The sequence below is a fragment of the Trichoderma virens genome, assembly GCF_000170995.1.
Source record: "Trichoderma virens Gv29-8 chromosome Unknown TRIVIscaffold_78, whole genome shotgun sequence".
Taxonomy (NCBI): Eukaryota; Fungi; Ascomycota; class Sordariomycetes; order Hypocreales; family Hypocreaceae; genus Trichoderma; species Trichoderma virens.
In genome coordinates, this window is record NW_014013671.1 from 277,746 (window position 1) to 296,692 (window position 18,947).

At 52.9% G+C, this 18,947-nt stretch overlaps 4 protein-coding genes across 4 annotated transcripts; all 4 read right to left on the reverse strand.

Moving 5' to 3' along the window:
- Positions 1-876: 876 nt before the first annotated feature.
- Positions 877-2,112, reverse strand: TRIVIDRAFT_15116 (uncharacterized protein; the record flags this gene model as incomplete). The annotated part of the gene is made up of 1 exon (XM_014099361.1): positions 877-2,112. A coding segment is annotated over one exon (1,236 nt), but the record flags the coding sequence as incomplete, so codon positions are not given.
- A 1,524-nt stretch (positions 2,113-3,636) lies between these two features.
- On the reverse strand, positions 3,637-5,406 carry TRIVIDRAFT_213320 (uncharacterized protein; the record flags this gene model as incomplete). The annotated part of the gene is made up of 2 exons (XM_014099442.1): positions 3,637-5,146; positions 5,214-5,406. 2 exons carry the CDS (start codon positions 5,260-5,262, stop codon positions 4,005-4,007), a joined length of 1,191 nt encoding a protein of 396 aa, XP_013954917.1.
- A 5,445-nt stretch (positions 5,407-10,851) lies between these two features.
- On the reverse strand, positions 10,852-13,552 carry TRIVIDRAFT_216324 (uncharacterized protein; the record flags this gene model as incomplete). The annotated part of the gene is made up of 5 exons (XM_014099443.1): positions 10,852-11,612; positions 11,677-11,783; positions 11,852-12,385; positions 12,464-12,973; positions 13,395-13,552. 4 exons carry the CDS (start codon positions 12,958-12,960, stop codon positions 11,092-11,094), a joined length of 1,659 nt encoding a protein of 552 aa, XP_013954918.1.
- A 452-nt stretch (positions 13,553-14,004) lies between these two features.
- On the reverse strand, positions 14,005-16,812 carry YPK1 (serine/threonine protein kinase, AGC family; the record flags this gene model as incomplete). Its single annotated transcript, XM_014099444.1, has 4 exons — positions 14,005-14,799; positions 14,906-16,443; positions 16,507-16,635; positions 16,746-16,812. 4 exons carry the CDS (start codon positions 16,765-16,767, stop codon positions 14,599-14,601), a joined length of 1,890 nt encoding a protein of 629 aa, XP_013954919.1.
- Positions 16,813-18,947: the final 2,135 nt, after the last annotated feature.

Sequence of the window (18,947 nt, forward strand, 5' to 3'; positions counted from 1 at the left end):
GCGCCCTGCGAGTATAAACGGCAGTGAGCTGTCCCGCATTACTACATACTCCAGCATGGCTGGCCAGTGTGTTTATGAACACTTCACCTTACATATCGCCGGCGTGCAGATGGCCAATGGCGGGTGACTTGCTACATGGAGCAGCTCGTGTGGATGAATTGGCAGCGGGCATTGGCTTATGAAGGACACGAGCGAGGGTGATGTGTTTGTGGCAATGAGGAGCGCATCCATTGGCATTAACTGGATGAAGGAGGCATGATTGCATGAGTGCCATGATATGATGATATTCAAGGGCGATGGATGAGTGACACGACACAATCCAATACAGTAAGTACAATTGCTGGCGGCTGCATACAAGTACCTCAATGTACTGGAATGGGGATGGAGATGGGATGGAGATGAATGTTGATACCTGTATAGGCATCAAGCGTCTCTGGTTGAGCTGATTTCATTGGACAATGGATGGGAACATACTCCGTACTACTCGTACATATCAATACCTGGGTAAGGTATGTAATTCAATGGCTGGGTCATCACATAAGCACACAAAGGCAGCTGGTGAGATCGTTTCGGGCTGTTGTTGGCGCCTTAGTCATCATTCGATGCTCACATGTAGATTCGATGCCTCAGCGCGTCCGCCTTGCTGCCCCTGGCCGTCCATCTCTTCCTCCTCTCACCCGTACTGTCACCCGTGCTGCTACCGCTCACCAGATCCGGATCGTCAAACACAACTCCCTCGCCAGGCCCATCCAGAATGATGCCGCCAATATCGCCAATTCCTCCGTCCTCTCCCCAGTTATGCGTCTCGCACATTCCCAGCCCCGCCGCCGCCCTCGCCAGCTCCCCCCCGTCGCCGTACCTGGGCCCTGTCTTGAAGGTCGCATTTACGGGTCCAAACAGGAACCACGCACTCATCGGCTGCGCCGTCACCTTGAAGTCCTGATCCTGATGCCCCGGCGTTTCGCTTGAGGCCACCGCTAGTCTCTTGACCCCGACATTGCCCGCCAGCAGATACGCCATTGTGTTTGTCCCCTGACTTGGGTAGTCGAGCATCTTGAGCGGCGCCTTTGCGTAGCCGACGGGCACGTTGTCGAGCGTCGTCGAGAAGTACGGGATGCCGTCGAGCACAATGTCGCTGTCCGAGGGCTGGAAGTCCTGTTCAACCTCGCGTGGAATCCTCAGATCGCCCTCCTCGGTCCAGTGCAGGAACCCGGTAATCCACCCTGAGATGCTGTAGTCGGCGGGTCCCGCGCCACACGTTACCAGCCTCTGCGAGCGGACGATGTTCTTCCAGAAGTCCTTGACTTCGTCGCCATCTGGCTCATCCCATGTGAGAACGAAGCGTGTCAGGATTGGGCGTAGCCGCTCGGCATAGTCTGCCGGCTCCTCTCCCCACTCCTTCAGCCTGTCCAGCTTGCCGAGCAGCTTCTCCCAGTCGTCTCTCTCTCCCAGCAGTGTCACCTCAGGGAGGCCACAGGTGATGCCTCCGCTGAACTCAAAGTAGTGTTGCATCAAGCCCATCATCAGGACGGTGGCTGTGAGGCCATCGTTGTCGTCGCTCGTGGTGAAGTTGGGCATGATCCAATCAAGCAGCCAATCTGTCTTGACCCTCTGCTGGATCTCGCCTCCAAACGCTGCTATCACGTCATGCCATGAGAGGCGCCACACCTGAATCTCCTCTTTGCCTTCGTGATCGACGAACAGATGTCGTACATCTTCAGCATGCGCAGTCATGTAGAAATTGAGCTGCGCCAGAATCTCGAACCATACCTCATCGGGCCGGAGAACAAGGCTCTGATGCTGGCCCCATGCTTCGATTGCGCCTCTCACGAGACTGTCTGACGATTGGAAGATTGTACCATTGGCAAAGGCGCTGTCATCGTCTGAGCCGAAATCGGCAAAGGATGACATGAGAAGCTCCGGCGAGTATGGCGTGCGTGGGGGGAACTCTTCCGGACAACTCTGCCGAAGGAGCTCCGACGCAGACTTCACCGTGCCGGCGGTTGATAGCGGGAGTGGGTCAACGTCGGAGTCGACAGGGACTGTGATGGCAGCTACGGAGAAAGGCCCGCGACCGCAAAGGCCGGAGAGAAGTAGTATTGGGAGCAGCATGGTGTTTGCTGGTACCTCTACTTGTCCGTGCAAGGGGTCCAAAGAGCTCTAGAGCAAGCGCCAAATACTGGACAGTATGCAGGCTCGGCCAGACGAGGACCAGAGAAAAAGTGAGGCTGCTGCTGCTGCTGCATGCATACGTGTATATGCAGGGCAATCCTTAAGAAGCTGTCGCTGCCAACTTGCTCTTATGCAGCACATCACCGGGAACAAAAGGGGGCTTATTCGAACAGCCCGGGAGCCTCTCAGCTGGCACTTCCGCGATCAACATTCCTCGGCCCTTCAGTGTCGAATCACCAGGCTGCGATATGGGGGAGAGCAGATCTGCATGATGCGGTGCCCGAAACAACTCGCCTCCGACTCGGTCCACGTACCTGTAGATCCGTCGTCGCGCTGTCAAGATTTCAGAGACAGTCTCATCACTTGTGGCATTACACCCGGTCACGCAGAGCACACCACATGATGTTCTGTGTCCATCCTTTGCCCCGTACGGCCATTCAGACTCGGGCGTAGACATTCACAGACATTCCCCTGCATTCGAGGTTGAATTCCACCAAGCCCCAATTGGCCAATCTGGACGGCAGATTCTGTGGCCTGATGATGACCAAGCTCGAGCTGTCCCTTGCATAATCCTCCTGCCAACACTTTACGTCGCCTGCATCCCGTAGGATCCTCTCAAATCAAGCCACAGCATGCCACGTAGAGGCTAGGTGCTTCGTAGCAGCAAAGTAGCCGTAACATATTACACAATCTGTATCGACTAAAATAAAAAAATACAATCCGTTCCGCACACCGCCTCGAGAAAAAAAAAAGGCGAGTCAATTAATTTGCAAGACACCGATAAGACATGCCTCTAGCACGTCCAATTGGGTCCAGAACCCGTTGGCAAGAGTCAGCGGCATGACGCTATCGTCAATTCCGGAGGATTTTGCTTGCTGGGCGTTTTTTCGAAAAGGGGAGGGCGCGACGGCCGAGTTGAATCGGCATGTTTCCTGTCTCACCTCACCTCATCTTATTCTCGGAGCAGTCCGGGGAGGCTCTAAAAGCCGGCTCAGCCTTGTCTCACCACTGTTCGCTGTCAAGCGGAAGAAAAATAAAATTCCAAGACAAAAGTAAGGCTTTAGGAAGTGATCCACTAAGATGTAAACGAAGGTATAGGGACCAATCAGCCAGGCACACATCGTGCCCTTCCTATTCCGGCAATCCCAGGGATACAAGATACCAGGGGGGGCGGCATTAAAAACTAAGGTGGTGTGCTAGGATGGCATGCTTTAGCGTGTTGTGTGACAGGAGGGTTTTAGTTGCCGAAGGGGGAAGGGTTTTTGGGAAAGGTTGACGGAGATTGGAGAAGAAAAATTCCCCGTTGGAGGAACCGTTTTAGACGGGTGGCTGCATTGCAGTTTGGCTTTCTTGGCTGTGAAGGGTAATGTTGAGATCATGGTGACCTCACTTTGCGTGTTTGGCATTTTCTACGAATGTATGAACATGTGAAAGTGGTTGGAAAGATTGGAGAGAAGAGAGAGTTTTGATCAAGTCTGTTTTTCATTGATGTGGTATCTTGATTCGTAATGCTATCAATCAATCTATAGACTGAAGTTTCCCGTGCCGAGCAGAAGAAATGCTGGCTAATGCCCAAATCCCTAGCAGACAAAAGAAAGAAAAAAGGAAGAAAAAGGAAAAGAAAACAGGTTAGATGATCATCTAATATACCGGATCCCAGCGCCTTGCCGTTCGTTCATTGCATTGGTAAAATAAGCTCAAGAAGTGAAAGAAAACCAAAAAAGGCACGCGCAAATATCAGATCATGAGGTAAACCCTAAAAACACCACTCATCGCCGTGAGTGAATGCTGTATCGAGAAAGAAATGAAGGGAAGGCTCTATGCAATCCACATTACTCCTCCTGGCTGTCGTCCTGGACACGCTTGACAATCTCGACCAGGTGAGGGTAGATCTTCTCCGTGGCCTGGATGCCGCAGACCTTGGCAACGACGTCCTCGGGGGTGTTCTCAGACATGATTGAGGACAGCTCCTTGGACTCGTCGTCGCCGTCGACGTCCTGGAAACGGAACGTCATCTCGATGGCGTCAAGGAGATACTTGATGGGCATGTCGTTCTCGGCAGCCTCGGCAGCAGGGCCAACGAAGCGCTCCTTGCGCGACAGCTTCCTTAGAGGAGCACGGCCAACACGCTCGACGGCGTCTTCCAAGTGGGGGTTGCCAATGCGCTTGATGATCTTGTTCATGTAGGCGAGCTGGGCCTCCTCGTCGATGTTGTGCTTGGCCACGAGTAGGTTCTTGGTCTCGGTCAGAGCACCGCGGACCTCGGCCATGATCTGCTTATCCTGCAGAGCATCGTAGACGGTGCGCTTTCTGCGGTTGTAGCCGTGGTAGGCGGCAGTGGCGTGGCCGGTGTTGACCGTGTACAGCTTGCGCTCGATGAAGGGGGCCAGGTTGTCGACCCAGTTGATGCCCTCGATGGAGGGGATGCCAATGTCCTCAAAGGGAGTCTTGTCGACAACCCACTCGAAGAACTTCTCCAGCGTCACGTCAAGGCCGGCGTTGGGGGCCTGGGCAGGGACAATGCGGTCAATGGCCGAGTTGGCATAGCGAGCACGGAGGTGGTGCGTGTCGAGACGGGCAGGGTCGGTGTTCTTCGCATCCTTGATGAAGCCAGCCAGGTTGTCGGTGGCTCCAATGGCGTTCTCGCAGGCAATGACATGCAGGGGAGTCTGGTCGTCTGCGCGGCGATCGATGCCCTTGGCGATGACGGGAGCGATGAACTTGAGGATGTTGGGGCCGACGGAGCAGGTGACGACCTCGGCGGTGCGGATCTCCTCAATGAGGTCCTCCTCGTGGGTGCGGGAGTTGATGGCACGGTAGTTTGTGATTGTGCTTTCTGAGGTGCCCTCGGAGCCGACCTCGATGACCTTGTATGAGGGAGTGGCGTTGATGGTGTCAATCAGGTCGCCGTTGACATCGGCGAAGACGACCTCGTAGCCGGAGTTGTGGAGGAAGCAAGCAACAAAGCCTCTGCCTGTGAAAAGGTGTAAGTATTGGGAGAGTGATATATATAGAGGTAGTGGTTGTGGGGATGGACATACCAATGTTGCCGGCACCAAAGTGAACTGCCTTTTTGCCCATGACAGCCATGATTGCGGTTGTTTGTAAGAGTATGGAGTAAAATAAAATAGTATGTAGAATGAAGATGAAAGAGTAGCGTAGAAGAGAATAAGATAGTAGTTGTAGTGAGAGGAGATGTGTGTGTGTATGTGGAAACGGTAGACCGTTTTGGATGGATGCTGATGATGAGGAGAGAGACCAAGATCCAACAAGGAAGAGCGGGAATTGCACCAGCTTTATAATTGCCAGAATCGAGTCGGCCAAACTCTCGAGTCCACGAGAAGGAGACGGGCAAGCACAAAAGCGACTCCAGCTAAGGTACTAGGGGGTGTGGGCGAGCCGATGACGATGGCGCCTCAATCGGGGCGGAAGTGAAGCTGATCGACCATCGCCGGGAGCAAGGGGGGGGCGGTTGTAACAGTAACAAGAACGTGTAGTACATATCAGTATCGAAGAAGCTGCTCCACCGCTTTGAAATGCATGTATGTACGAGTACGTATATCAAAGTTGCGTGAGAAATCCGCAATAGTGCAGGGACAGATGGATTGCCCAGGAACCTTGCAATCAAATTCCACTGCATTGTCATTCATGTCTGCGCCAAAATTGCCTCCCAAACAGAACCTCGAGGCTTCCGTTAGCTTCCAGGCCCGGGTTACTGTAGTACAAGGCAGTACGTACCGTCCAAACCGGTCCAGCGCTCGTGTACTGGTACTTTGGGCTGAGGGCATGTTCCTGCGGCTGGCCAATCAGGGGCCGTCCTGGATGAGGCCTGGCGCAGTGCAAGAGCCCGTGGCGCAGATTAAGCGGGGCCATGACTCTCGTTTACGTGTACTGTACTGTTCTGTATTCCGGCTCTGCTATCTTGTAGCGGTACTTTGCTAGTAGTATGCTCCCGTCAAACCCTTGTAAGACGGCGCTATCGCAGCTGAGGCCAGCGAGGAACGCACCCTGAAACTCTGAAACAGGCGCTGCATAGACGTACCGGTACTTGCAATGACACCACGAGCTGCTTCACATGTTGCCATCGTCGTCGTGCAATCAGATCAGCCCTTGCCTCATCTCATTCTTTGCCAACATCATCCATTCTTCTCTTCTTCTGGCCAAAAGACGAGCCTCGCCTCGGTGTCTGAGTAATCCGTGGCATGTTGCTCATCTCCTTTTTTTCGATGCCATGCCATGCGACGCAATGCAATGCAACGCCGCATCATGGCGAGGGAACTGTCGATTTTGCTGTGCCACCTCAGCATCAGCAACAGCATCATCATGACTGACCCCCAATTCCGTTTTGCAACCAGCCAGGCAGGGCGATGCCGTCAGACTCTCCATCCAAGAACCACCGTTTGTTTTCCCTGCTTTGCTTTAGCAAGCACCGTCTCATCTTGCCTTTGCTTTTCCCATTCGACAGCTTCGGGGGCGCCCCATCGCTCTAAAACAGACCCAGTGGCACGCCAAACAAGAACCAAGAATTCCTGCAGGCTTGCGCCTTTTCTGGCCCACCGCCAGACTCCAGCCTAACGTCATCCGGCCCTGCGACTTCTCACGATAACGGGCTGCTGGAACTGGCTGGAGGGCTCTCAGAGGCTGGCAAAGCTGGTAGGGGCCTTCGTCTGGAGCCTAGAGGGAGCCTAGAGGGAACCCAGGGGGCCACTGAGGCGCCTGGGGGTCGCTGGACCGCCCCGCTGTGGGAAGTGGGTTAGTGCTGAAGTTGAAGCCACCCAGTGACATCAGAGACGCTTCGCCGGTTTTACTTCACGATGCAACGCGATACAAGCACAAGCACAGGCACGATGCGATGCGATGCGATTCGATCCAATGCAATGCCATGCAGCCGCGGCGCGAGTCGAACTGAACCCTGCGTCACGGAAAAGGGGTCGCTGAAGTGAATGAACTGAACCGATGTCAGCACCGCGTATCGACACGGCATGATCTCATCCAGCCTGGCCTGCGAGCCTCGTGTTGACGGACACGACGAGCCTTGGGCGTCTCTGCCAGCCGCTTCGCGATGCCAACCTTAATCTCGTCCATCCCGCGTGCAATCTAGAGACGCAGAGACACGCTTGACACGGAAGCTAAAGCTCGTCGACAATGGAATAGGTCGCAATCCATCTGCAGCCGTGGCTTGTCAGGATGCCACACCTCAGGCATGTTGTTTGCACATGCTTCCGACCCCTCGTCCGCCATCCTTGCACTCGACCTATCCTTCTCCGTCCATTTCGACTGATGACAATCCCACCATCCCTACCACCCCCTTCCCCCTCTTTGCCTGTCATGGCAAACTCAGATGCTAGCAAAAACTGTAGATACAGCACATCGGACTTGTGTCTTGTATCTACGATCGTCGCCCGCAGGGGTGCAAGCATAATGACGTATGCTGGGGATGGCCTCCACTTTGGCTCGTGAAGCTGCTCAACCAACTACCACAGCTGCAACGCAAAACCGTGTTTCACGAGCTGTGCGAATGCAGTTTCTGTCATCTAGCATAAACAGGCTCCCAGGTTGAAATTGAGTTTCCTTTACTCGAAGCCATCAACGTCAATGGCTGCTCTGTCATCGCCAGTCCTCTCGAATCAGGCCGGCCCCCAACATCGCTGGCAGCTTTCACTTACTTCTCCCTTGCGTCGACGTGCCGTATCGTGTGGTGCATCTTTGGACCGAAGAGAACGAAAAAGGAGGTTTGCGTCGGCACTACACCAAACATCCATCCGAAGTCCTCATCTCGTACGACTATGCTCATATGCATATTCACGCACACGCTCCCCGTGGGACCCCTCAGCAACTTGATTGTCTCCGCTCCAACTCGTCTCGCGCCAATACACGGCGGCGGGGAAGCGTCTCGATGTCGATCTCTGCTTCTTTTTCTAGCTGCTTGAGCACATGTCGACTCTCGTTGGCTGCACTACATGCACATGTCAGCCCTTGCTCCTCATGTAAGTTGACGTCGGGTTGCACCTCAACTTCAGGTTTTCATCTCGTCAAGGCATGTCTCACCCCAAATGACGAGCATTATTCGGGATGAGAAAACAGGCCATGATACATGCGGGTGCCCATTCGCATCAAGACACATTGCAAACATGACAGGACTGTGCATGATGATGTTGGCATCAACCCAGCTGTATGCCATTCAACACACAGCTCGCCCATCCAGCCTCGGCCGTGATGCCTGCCAAGCGCAATCAAGTTGCCGGATACGCGATACGTGAAACATGGTAGCCTCGGATTCGTGCACTTGCATGAAATCAACTGCAATGTACACATAACCAACGCTTGTTGAAGCTATCCCAGCATGGACTTGCCGCCCTTTCAACCACTCACTGCCAAGCCACACACGGCTCTCGGACCCAGGCGCCAAGTCTCAGCCAGAGACGGGCCGACACTTGGACGAGTTTTTGCGCGCTTTTTCCGTCGGCACCAGCAAGAGCAGCCAAGCCAGGGGTGGCTCGGTTCAGTTCACGATGCGTCGTTTCGGCTTCGTTTTCGCCCAGCCCCTGGTAGCTGATATCGTCCATCGTAAGACCGGGCAGATGGTGAGATTCCTCTGCTGGTATTTTCCGACAACGTATTGCTTCGTATGCCGTTAGAACAGCAGCCACGTTGCAGAGCCCCTGGCAGCAAAAGACGAAAAAACGTGGTGCAAAGAGCTCACCGCAATACGCCACGACCTCCCTCTCTGCGCAGCCAAGTCGACTCGTTCTCATGCAGATGCAGATCAGCTCCCTCCGGGCTTGTTCGCCTGTCCCCGGAACGGCGGACCCAATGGCATCGACGCTGCATTCTCGCGGGTCCACCGCGTTAGCAGGTACTTGCATCCTCCCCAACGTTACCTTGCGATTGCTTGGGACTTTTTATCACTCCACGGCTATTCTCCCGAGCTCCCAAAAGCAGCGCCTCCGCCGGCTCCGTAGGGGCGGATCCACCGCACCGCCGTAACAAACCGGCCAACCACCGTCCGCCTCCGTGAGCGATTATGGAGCCACCGTTTCGTCTTGGCGGCATAATACTCGTACTGTAACATGAACATGGGGGGGCCAAAAAGGGCGCAAATGCGGCAGAGACTGGGGGTGGTTTGCTAGGCTGGGGCTTGGCCTTTCCTTACTATGTACTCCGTACTGTACGAGATACGGGTAGCCGTTTCGTTTGCTTGGACCGTCCACGACGGTGGCGGCTTGGGACTCAGCCCAACAAGACAGGGCGAGACACCGGCATGACTCGGATTCCCCGACCTGAACAGCAAACGACAAACAAGTCAAGCAATGGGCATATGTCAGGTTACCTTGACGTCCTTGTCCCATTTCTCCCAACTCCTTTACGACGTTGTCAGCCGTCTCTAATCTCGGGGAGCTCAACACAAGCCCCCTATTGTTGAGCCATATTCCGTACGCAAGGGCGCTAATATGATGTGTCAGTACGAAGTATATTGCCCGAGATAACGGCGAAACCGTCATCCGCCATCGAATCCCACGATATCAGCGCGCCGGGTTATTATCGACCAACGCTTGCTACAGACGCCCGCCCATTTGCCACCCTTTTTTTTCCTCCCTCTGCGGGTCTTGCTGTGACCTATCGTTGCTGCTGCGCTGATTTGGACGGCTGCATACAGGCATGCATGTGCTTTGGCTGCCTCTTCCTCTTCCTCTTTTGGGTCGTTTTGGATTAGGGTCTCTTTGTGAATGCTCCCAGACAGGACCATTACTTGCTCATTGACTGCGCCGCTCTGCGAGATAACCGCGACTAGGTGCTGCTCCTTGTCACAATTCCTTCAAATCAGGTCAACACTGCCGGTTACTACCAGAAACGGCGTTATCCCCAACAGTGAGCACGTTATTTCACTCACGCACGCCACTTTATCCAGTATCGTACCTGTACTTTGCAGAAATGTCACAGGCGTTTCACTACCATTAGCCTCCCTCAGCCCGGCTACTGTATCAAAGCCTCGTCCCGCGCTTTATCCCTCCTCGGTGCTCCATGCCGAGCCCTGCCCCGGCTGCTCGAATAGGAAGTATGGGAACATTTACGGCCAACCAAACTTGCTCAATGGGATAAAACCTCCCTTGGCAAACTGCTACCACTCTTTTGTTGCTTTGTTCAAGAGGCCAGATTGAGGAAATGCTCTCATTTCGAGTTCTCCATCTGTCTATCTATCTAACCCATGTGCTTAATCCCGGCCTGTCAATCACGCAAATCACAAGCAATAACCACTCAACCACCGCAAATACAACCCTCCCCTGTGTCGACAGACTTGCATCCTCCTCCATCTTTATCCCCATATGACCTTCCCCATGTGTGCATGTGCATCCTGCGCCCCGGAAAATAATCTGGGTGAGTGACATGTGTTGGGTCTTTTTAGTAGACTGTGGGGACGACGTGGGAAAAAACGTGGGAGGGCTAAATGGCAGAACCACATGCTAGTAGTACCTAGTATTTCCATTCCGTTCGCCCAGATATTGAGAGGTATTATTCTTCTTTAGATGAGCTAGAGTATACGAGTACATAATACATGGGGAGGCAGCCAAAGTATCTCGAGGCACACACATCACGTTCATAAACCTCGGGCGTGAGGAATACATCACATTCACGCCGCTTCACACACTTCTCCATGCTGATGAATATGACAAGTGGTATAGAGCACACACACGCATCATCATCACATTTCAATAAGTGACTCATGCTACATCACGTAGTAATTCCCATCGTGCGAAGAGGGGGTAAAAAGACTCGTTGTTGCTTGAGCCCGATTTATTTTCTTTTCATTAATTCAGATGCTTCCCGCTTCCCCATCGTTTTCGTCATCCCAGGCCCTCCTTTTTACTCATTTCTTTATTTTTCCTTTCCTATTTCTTTTCTTGCTCCGTATTTAACTGTTTAGATCTTGGCGTACGACTTGAAGGCGCCAATGAGGCCGCCAGTGGAAGCGTCGTGGCCCTCGCCGTTACCAGGCTCATCGAGCTCCTTGAGGATCTTCTTAGCCAGGACCTTGCCCAGCTCCACACCCCACTGGTCGAAGCTGTTGATGTCCCAGACGGCACCCTCGACGAAAGTCAGGTGCTCGTAGTAGACGATAAGGGCACCCAGCTCAGCAGGGCCGATGACATCGCCGACGAGGATGGACGTAGTCGGGCGGTTGCCCAAGAAGCGCTTGTGAGGGACGAGCTCCTCGGGGGTGCCCTCGGCCCTCAGCTGGTCGTCCGTCTTGCCAACCATCAGAGCCTCAGCCTGGGCAAAGTAGTTGGAGGCAAGCATCTTCTGGTGCAGGTTGTCGTGGATGGGGTTGTGAGACTTGGCAGCCAGGATGAAGTCGGAGGGGATGAGCTTGGTGCCCTGGTGGACAAGCTGGAAGAAGGAGTGCTGGGCGTTGGTGCAGGGCTCACCAAACAGAATGGAGCCTGGTGAATTTATACGTTAGACTTTGGGATTTCTGACTTTTTTCTTCAGGGATAAGACACTTACCAGTGGTGTACTTGGCTGTGGATCCGTCAGAGGTAATGGCCTTGCCGTTGGACTCCATGGACAGCTGCTGAAGGTAGGCGGCGAATCGGTGGAGGTATTGGTCGAAACTAGGAGATTTCAGTCAGTATCAATACCACGGGCCCGTATCAAACTGTTCAGTGAAATGTCAACTTACGGAGCAACCAGGCGAGTCTGGGCCTGGAAAAAGTCAGAGTACCAGACACCGAGCAGACCACCGAGGACGGGAATGTTCTCCCTCAGGGGAGTCTCGCGGAAGTGCTTGTCCATGGCGTGGGCACCAGCAAGGAACTTGTGGAAGTTGTCGTAGCCAACGTAGAGAGCAACGCTGAGGCCGATGGCGCTCCAGACGGAGTAACGGCCGCCAACCCAGCTCTCAAAGCCAAACATGTTGGCGCTGTCGATGCCGAACTTGGTCACCTCGGCCTCGTTGGTGGACAGGGCAACAAAGTGCTTGGCAACATCTCCCTTGCCGCCAGTCTTCTCGATGAACCATGACTTGGCCGTGTTGGCGTTTGTGATGGTCTCTGCGGTGGTGAAGGTCTTGGAGGCAATGAGGAAGAGGGTCGTCTCAGGGTCGGAAGCCTTGAGAGCCTCGGCCATGTGAGTTCCGTCAATGTTGGAGACGAAGTGCAGGGTCATGTCAGGGGCGCTGTAGTGCTTGAGGGCTTCAGTCACCATGACGGGGCCGCTATACGACAAGTGATTGGTTAGCAGGCATGTCTTGGCGATGAACTCTCAAAGCTTCATTTCAGTACAAAGCACTCACAGATCAGAGCCACCAATGCCAACGTTGACAATGTTGGTCAGCTTCTTGCCGGTGAAGCCAACCCACTCGCCGCTGCGGACCTTTTCGGAGAACTCCTTCATGTGTGCCAGGACGCTGTTGACACCGGTAGGGCCGTTCATGACATCCTGGCCCTCGACCTGCATGTCCCAGCCGCCGACGTTTCGCAGGGCAGTGTGGTAGACGGCACGCTTCTCAGTGAAGTTGATCTTGTCACCACGGAACATGGCATCTCGCTTCCTCTCAACGCCAGCCTGCTCAGCGAGCTTGACGAGCAGGTCCAGAGTCTCATTGGTCAGGAAGTTCTTGCTGAAGTCGAAGAGGATGTCGGCTGAGCCGTCGGCCTTGAAGGTACGGGAGAATCGGTTGAAGCGGTCCGCGTCAGAAGCAAAGGCCTCCTTGAGGACGAAGTTCTTGGCGATATCGTCACGGTGAGCCTGGAGCTCCGACCAGGCGGGAAGAGTGTTTGCCGGGGCCATTTTTGGCAGAGATCTGATGGGATTCAAGCAGGTTAATCGGTCTGTCTTGAGTTGCGGAAGCTAATTGAGTCGAAATGGAGCAATGATCTGCAACGTCCACTGGGACTTTTTATGCTTTGGGCTGTGACAAGACGCGAGGTCTGAAGGGTGATGAGGAGAGAGGCTTGGGGAGAAGAATGTTCATGACAGCTGGTAGAGAGGGGAGAGCAGCATATAAAGGGACATAGGCTATGGAGCGTATAGTCTCTTCCCTATTCCTAGGTAGGTAGGCTATAGGGCCCGGGGCGAGTCTCGTGGGATCGCAGCATATATTCCGGGCAACGCGGAAGCCGGTTCAGGCAGATGATGGATTTGATGGGGATGGTGGGGGTGGCGTGGGAGCGAAGCAGAGACGACAGATTGAAGCCGGACCGGGGGGGGAATGACGGACGTACCAGGGGAAGCTGATTAGAAGCTGATTAGAGGATGCTTAGAGAGCGATTAGCGATGGGAAGAAGCAATTCCAGGCGCAGGTGCAGCAGGCGCAAACGATTCGCTGATGGTTGAAATGCCTCACGTATGATGGGAGAGTGGCAGAGTTGGAAGAGTCGAGAGGAAAATAGCAGTTGAGTGGACAAACACGCCTTGGGAGAGTGGCGTTTCCCGCTGGAGGGGAAGCTCAGCGCATGGAGCTTAATTGAGCTGGAGCTTTGCCCAGTTGCCCCTCACTAATGACCTCACCCGAGAACTTTGAGAACTTTGAGAACTTGGCGAGCCAGTTGCCGCGCTGCTTGGCGGCACAAGCGGGTGCTTTTCGTTTACTAAAGCTGGCCGCCCCGCTTAGCTCAGCAGATGCAAAGCAAATGCCGTTCCATTGGATTGGATTAGATTGTCTGGAGAATTTTCCAATTGATTGCATGGACTCGTAATTAAACACTTGCATGTGCTGCATTGCAACCCGCTGATTGATTCGGGGGAGCTTTGCCATGTACCTACTAATTTCTCCGGTGCTCAACTCGACTCCGCTTGCTGAGGATTACCAGGTACTGTTAGCAAACAGGTATTACTGAATAAATAAATAACGTATTCATCTGAGCAAAAGGCATGTTAAATAGAATATCAACAATGGCAACTTGTCCGTCCTATACATGCTTGACTCAACAAGCCAACACTCATACACACGCTGCACTCTGTAATAAAAGCAACATACTTGTATCAACCCTTTTCCAATGATGCCTGCATCCACCACATCCGTCTTGCACCTACTTGTCTCTTATCAGTCCTCAACTCCCAAATCGGCACCAACCAAGGCACCTCGAGACCCTCCTCCAACACTCTGCAAGACGATGAAAAGTAAAGATAAAATAGAAACAACTCCCATCATGATTTCCAGCTAAACTCCATAACGTATGGTTCATCATGCATTGTTCAAGCCAAAATATGGACCCGTGTTCCGTGTCCGTCTGTCTGTGCGCTTCCATCGTGCGAGTCCAAAGACGCTCGTGTCTCTCCATCGCTCTCTGGGGTCCCGTCTGCGTACGGCAACACCAACGCCGTCGTCGTCCAGCTACCCCTGGTTTTCGCTCCAAAGCATGCTTCTAAGTCTAGTCTCAACTCAAATTGGTATCCGTCGAAAAAAAAAGTAACATCTTCAAATCCTCAATTGTTGAGGCTGCCTACAAAAGACGGGTCTCTGACGCTGCCGCCGGCATCTCCAAGGCCGGCAATCGGCCGGTTGTAGCTGAATCCTTGGAACTGATCCTGCATCGTCTGTGAGAGCAGCGGGCCGTCCACATACGAATCCTGGGGAGCCTCGCTGGTAAACTCTTGGTCAAAATTGGCCGTGTCCATGGCATCCGTCTAGAAAGAACAAGTTAGCAAGTTATTCGCACAAATTTGGAACGCCCCTTTTCCCCCATCGTCTTCTTCTTCTTCTTCCTTTTCCACCTCATAAATTAGTACTTACCACACTGGGCTTGAACGTAGGCTCATACTTGCGTTGCAAGAGTTTGTGCCAGTCAATGCCATGGAAAAAGGGATGAGCTTTGATCTCGGATGAGCCATTAGCGCCGAGTCGCTTCTTCGGATCTCTGTTGAGCAGGCTGGTCAAAAGGTCCCTGGCAGCTGGAGGAACCACATCGCCAGGAGGGAAATTCAAAGGATCAGACAGAATCTTTCTGTACATCTCATTTGTATTTTCGTCGTAGAACGGAGGAAGACCCGTCAACATCTCGTACAGTAAAACACCCAGCGTCCACCAGTCGACCGTCTTGTTGTATCCTTGGCCCAACAAGAGCTCAGGAGCAAGATACTCGGGTGTGCCGCAAAACGTGTTTGTCCGGTCTTCGTCCTTCATATCTAGCTTGCAGAGGCCAAAATCGCACAGCGCGATGTGGCCTTGGTAGTCGAGCAAGATGTTCTCCGGCTTCAGATCTCGGTAGATGACGCTAAACCCATGCAAGCATTCCAAAGCACAGAGAAGCTCAGCAGTGTAAAACCGTGACCTGTTAACGTCGAAGCGGTGTTCTTTCTGCAGGTGGTGGAAGAGCTCTCCTCCATTGACAAAGGCAAGGACGAAATACAGCTTCTCGGGTGACTGGAAGCTGAACTTGAGGGGGACGATGAAGGGATTGTTAATCTGCGCCAGCACAGACCGCTCGGCCAACGTATGGGCAACTTCCGACCGGGAAATGATGTGCGCTTTTCGAATCGTCTTCAACGCATAGATTCGGTTCGTGTCCTTCTTGCGCACCTGCATCACCTTGCCAAAGCTGCCCTTGCCCACAACCTTGAGCAGTTCAAAGTCTTCAATCTTAAGCTTTCCAGCCCGTGTCTCGACAAACTCAACGCCAACCTTGATCTTGCCAGTGCCGTACTGGACGTCAACCCACTCGACGCCGGCATGGCCTTCTCCCTTTTGGCGTTGAGCTTCGGCCGCCTTTTCGCGATCTTTCTTGCTGGCCTTGGTATCATCGGCCGCAGGCTGCCTCTCTTCAAATCGGGGATTTATCCGGGCTACACCCAGGAAGATGTCCTGGCTTCGTCCAGACCCGGGAGGGGCAGCAGGGTTCCGCATGTACAGGTGGATAACCAGCTCCGTCACTCTAGAAACGTCAAACTTGTATTGGGTATTTCCACCTGCCCACAGAGGGTTCTCGGGGTTTCCTTCGACCGAATTGACAAACACCTGCACTTTATCGAAATCGATAAGGGCATAGGGCATATATTTGCCAGAGATGCGCCCATGGTTGGTGGGAATCGAGCCGAATCCACCACCTGAAGAGTGCGGCCTCGCTCCGTTTGTGTATGATCCAGCAACACGCTGAGAGTCTGGACGCACAGAAGAGGCCAAGGCACTGCCCGAAGAGCGGGAGCTCTGGTGGCTGGATGCAAAGGCGCTTCGGTGCTGCTCGGGAAGGGAGAAGCCCTTGCCTTCGTGGATGGTCACGACCAAAATACCGGGCTTCTTGATGACGGGCGCTTGCGACAAGGCTTCTGAGGCGGCTACAGAGAGGTCAAGAGCAGTCAGAATCACCATCTAGATCCCATCAATGGCCGGTAGCTTACCAATAGCGCTCTCGCTAGTCGGCGTGGTGGCGCCTGGGCTCGTCCCCTTTTCATCTTTGTCGGTGATGGTGGAAGTCGACAGCGACCGGGAAAACGCGCTCAGCGGGCCGAGATGCGTATCTTTGAGTTCTGCGCAAGGACAGTTAACATCATCGCCAGTGGCAGCGGAAGACGGGCGTTGCTCAAACACGCCGCCGGCTGGACAAGACATTGGGGACAATGGAAAAGGAGAGACATACTCTTGGTCAGCTTCCACGACATATTGACGGTTCCCTGCACGGCCGCTCAACGGATAAAGATACAAGGGATGGAATAATGGAGTAGGTAATGAAAGATGGAAGTCTGAAGGTGAAGGTGAAGGAACGGATCTGACTGATGATATTCGGTCGAGGAGCTAATCCGGCCGACAGATAAGCGGCTGACGAGGGATCGAAAGGGAAGCAGCCGCTTTGGATGCAGCAGACAGAGGCGATGTGACGGGCGTGTTTTGGCTTCAGGCGCAGGGCCAATCAAGTAACCCCGCAGACGTCGAACTCGAGGTGAGGATGAATCCACTTGGTCGGGCTCGGGATGGAACTGGCTGGGGGGGGTGGGAGGCCCCTATTTTTTTGGTGAAGGCTAATGAGCCGTCTGGTCTTTCTGCTGTGTATATTTCCTGGGAGACACAGGGTTGAGAAGGAAGTGCTACTGTACAGCTGAGGATGGATGAATAAAACAAAACAATGGAATTGAAATACTGAGGGCAAGTAGAGGTTACAAAAGAGGGGTGGGTGGATGAGAAGAGAAAAAAAATGACCATGGATATATATTAAATCCATCCTTTGCAACGACGTCGACCATCAGGAGGCGAAGTAATAAGTAGCGAAGGAATCTGGGGTGGCCAAGGGCAGCGGCGAGGTGGGCCGCAAAACTATTGATGGAATACACCCACTCAGATTGTACATACAAGTGCACTCATACAAGGGTGGAAATAAGAACAGCACTGTGAAGTAAGGGTATCATTACGTCTGCATGTATTTTATCTGGATTTGTGTGGTGATTGTTTGCCCGGGCTCTACAGCACTGTCTGGTATCTTCTTGATGCTGTGGACTGGAGTATCTACTATGGAGGTTCAGGGACCGGGTTGCGGGAAGCGCCCCGTGCGCAGCAGCGCTAAGGTGCTAGTAGAGTCTACAGCGGGCGCTAGAGCACCTGATGCTGGCACTGTGCTCCTTGGGCGGCGCTCGGTACAGTGTATGGCCTAGTGCTGTGCAACAGCAGGTTTCAGAGCGTGGTTCTTGCGTGGATGACGCTGATGGACGGGGGGATTGAGTTCAAGGTTCTGCAGCGTACAGTGCGCGTCAATCGTAGCGACTCGGTTGCAGCAACGACCTTTCGGCGGGTTTCTTGCGTCTGTGGTTCCTTTTTGTTTCATCCCATCTCATGAAGCGGACCTTGTCGATGGTTGCATTTAGGCTGGAGCAACACGATTCAGTTGTCTGCATTGGACTCGGACAAATATCGATCGTGGCGATTTGAGGACTTCAATTTACTGTACAGCAGGATTCCAGTAGGATGAATGAATTCGATGTGCTGTCCAGTAAATTACAGCACAGCACAGCACAGCACAGCACCATTCCTACACCATCAATGGCAGCTGAGATGGTACGTCATGGCGGTCGTGGAGGGTTGAGCAGGCGTTCCTGGTTCCACACCGGATGCACCACAGCGATGGCAACCAAAGATGCGCAGCCACAGACACGCGTAATGGGTGGGTGGGCAGAAGAGGCTTGTGATTGTGGTGCTTTTTCAATGATGTAGTTTGTATGCTTCGGGCCTTTTTTTCTTCTATTCGTAGTTCTTTTTTTAGCAGATGGGCAGAGCAGACAAAGGTTACGAGCAAGGCTGTGTCTAATACAAGTACAGAGTATATATTGTGGATATTACTGTTGGTGTTTACGCCAGCATAAGTTTGTCTGCATGTGACAATCATACAACTCGAGTGCTTTACATTTACAGTGTCTGGATTAGAATATGATAACAAGTAGTATCATGATTTGAGGAAAAGATGCTTGTCTTGATGCATATATCGATACGATTGCATTTCTGCCTAAGCGAAATCTCTGTGCATTGACCACCACTTAGACTATCAGAAGAACACGTTTTACTCAAACACTGCACAAACAAGAAATCTGTCGAGCCAAAAGACTACATCATACACTACTTCTTACCATAATGCATTAAATAAAACAACAATAATTATACAATACTGAATAGTTCACAAAAATTCAATCAAGCGCATCTACATCTCGTCAAAATTTCGCTGCCTCATGTTGCAACAACTCTGATATTAGTACTCCGTATTGAATGACTTCAAAAATTACCTACCCTACAACTGCTCAGTCAAGAGCTGGGCAGCTTTCCCCCTTTTCCAGCCAAAGTGGGCTGGTCAATGGACGCT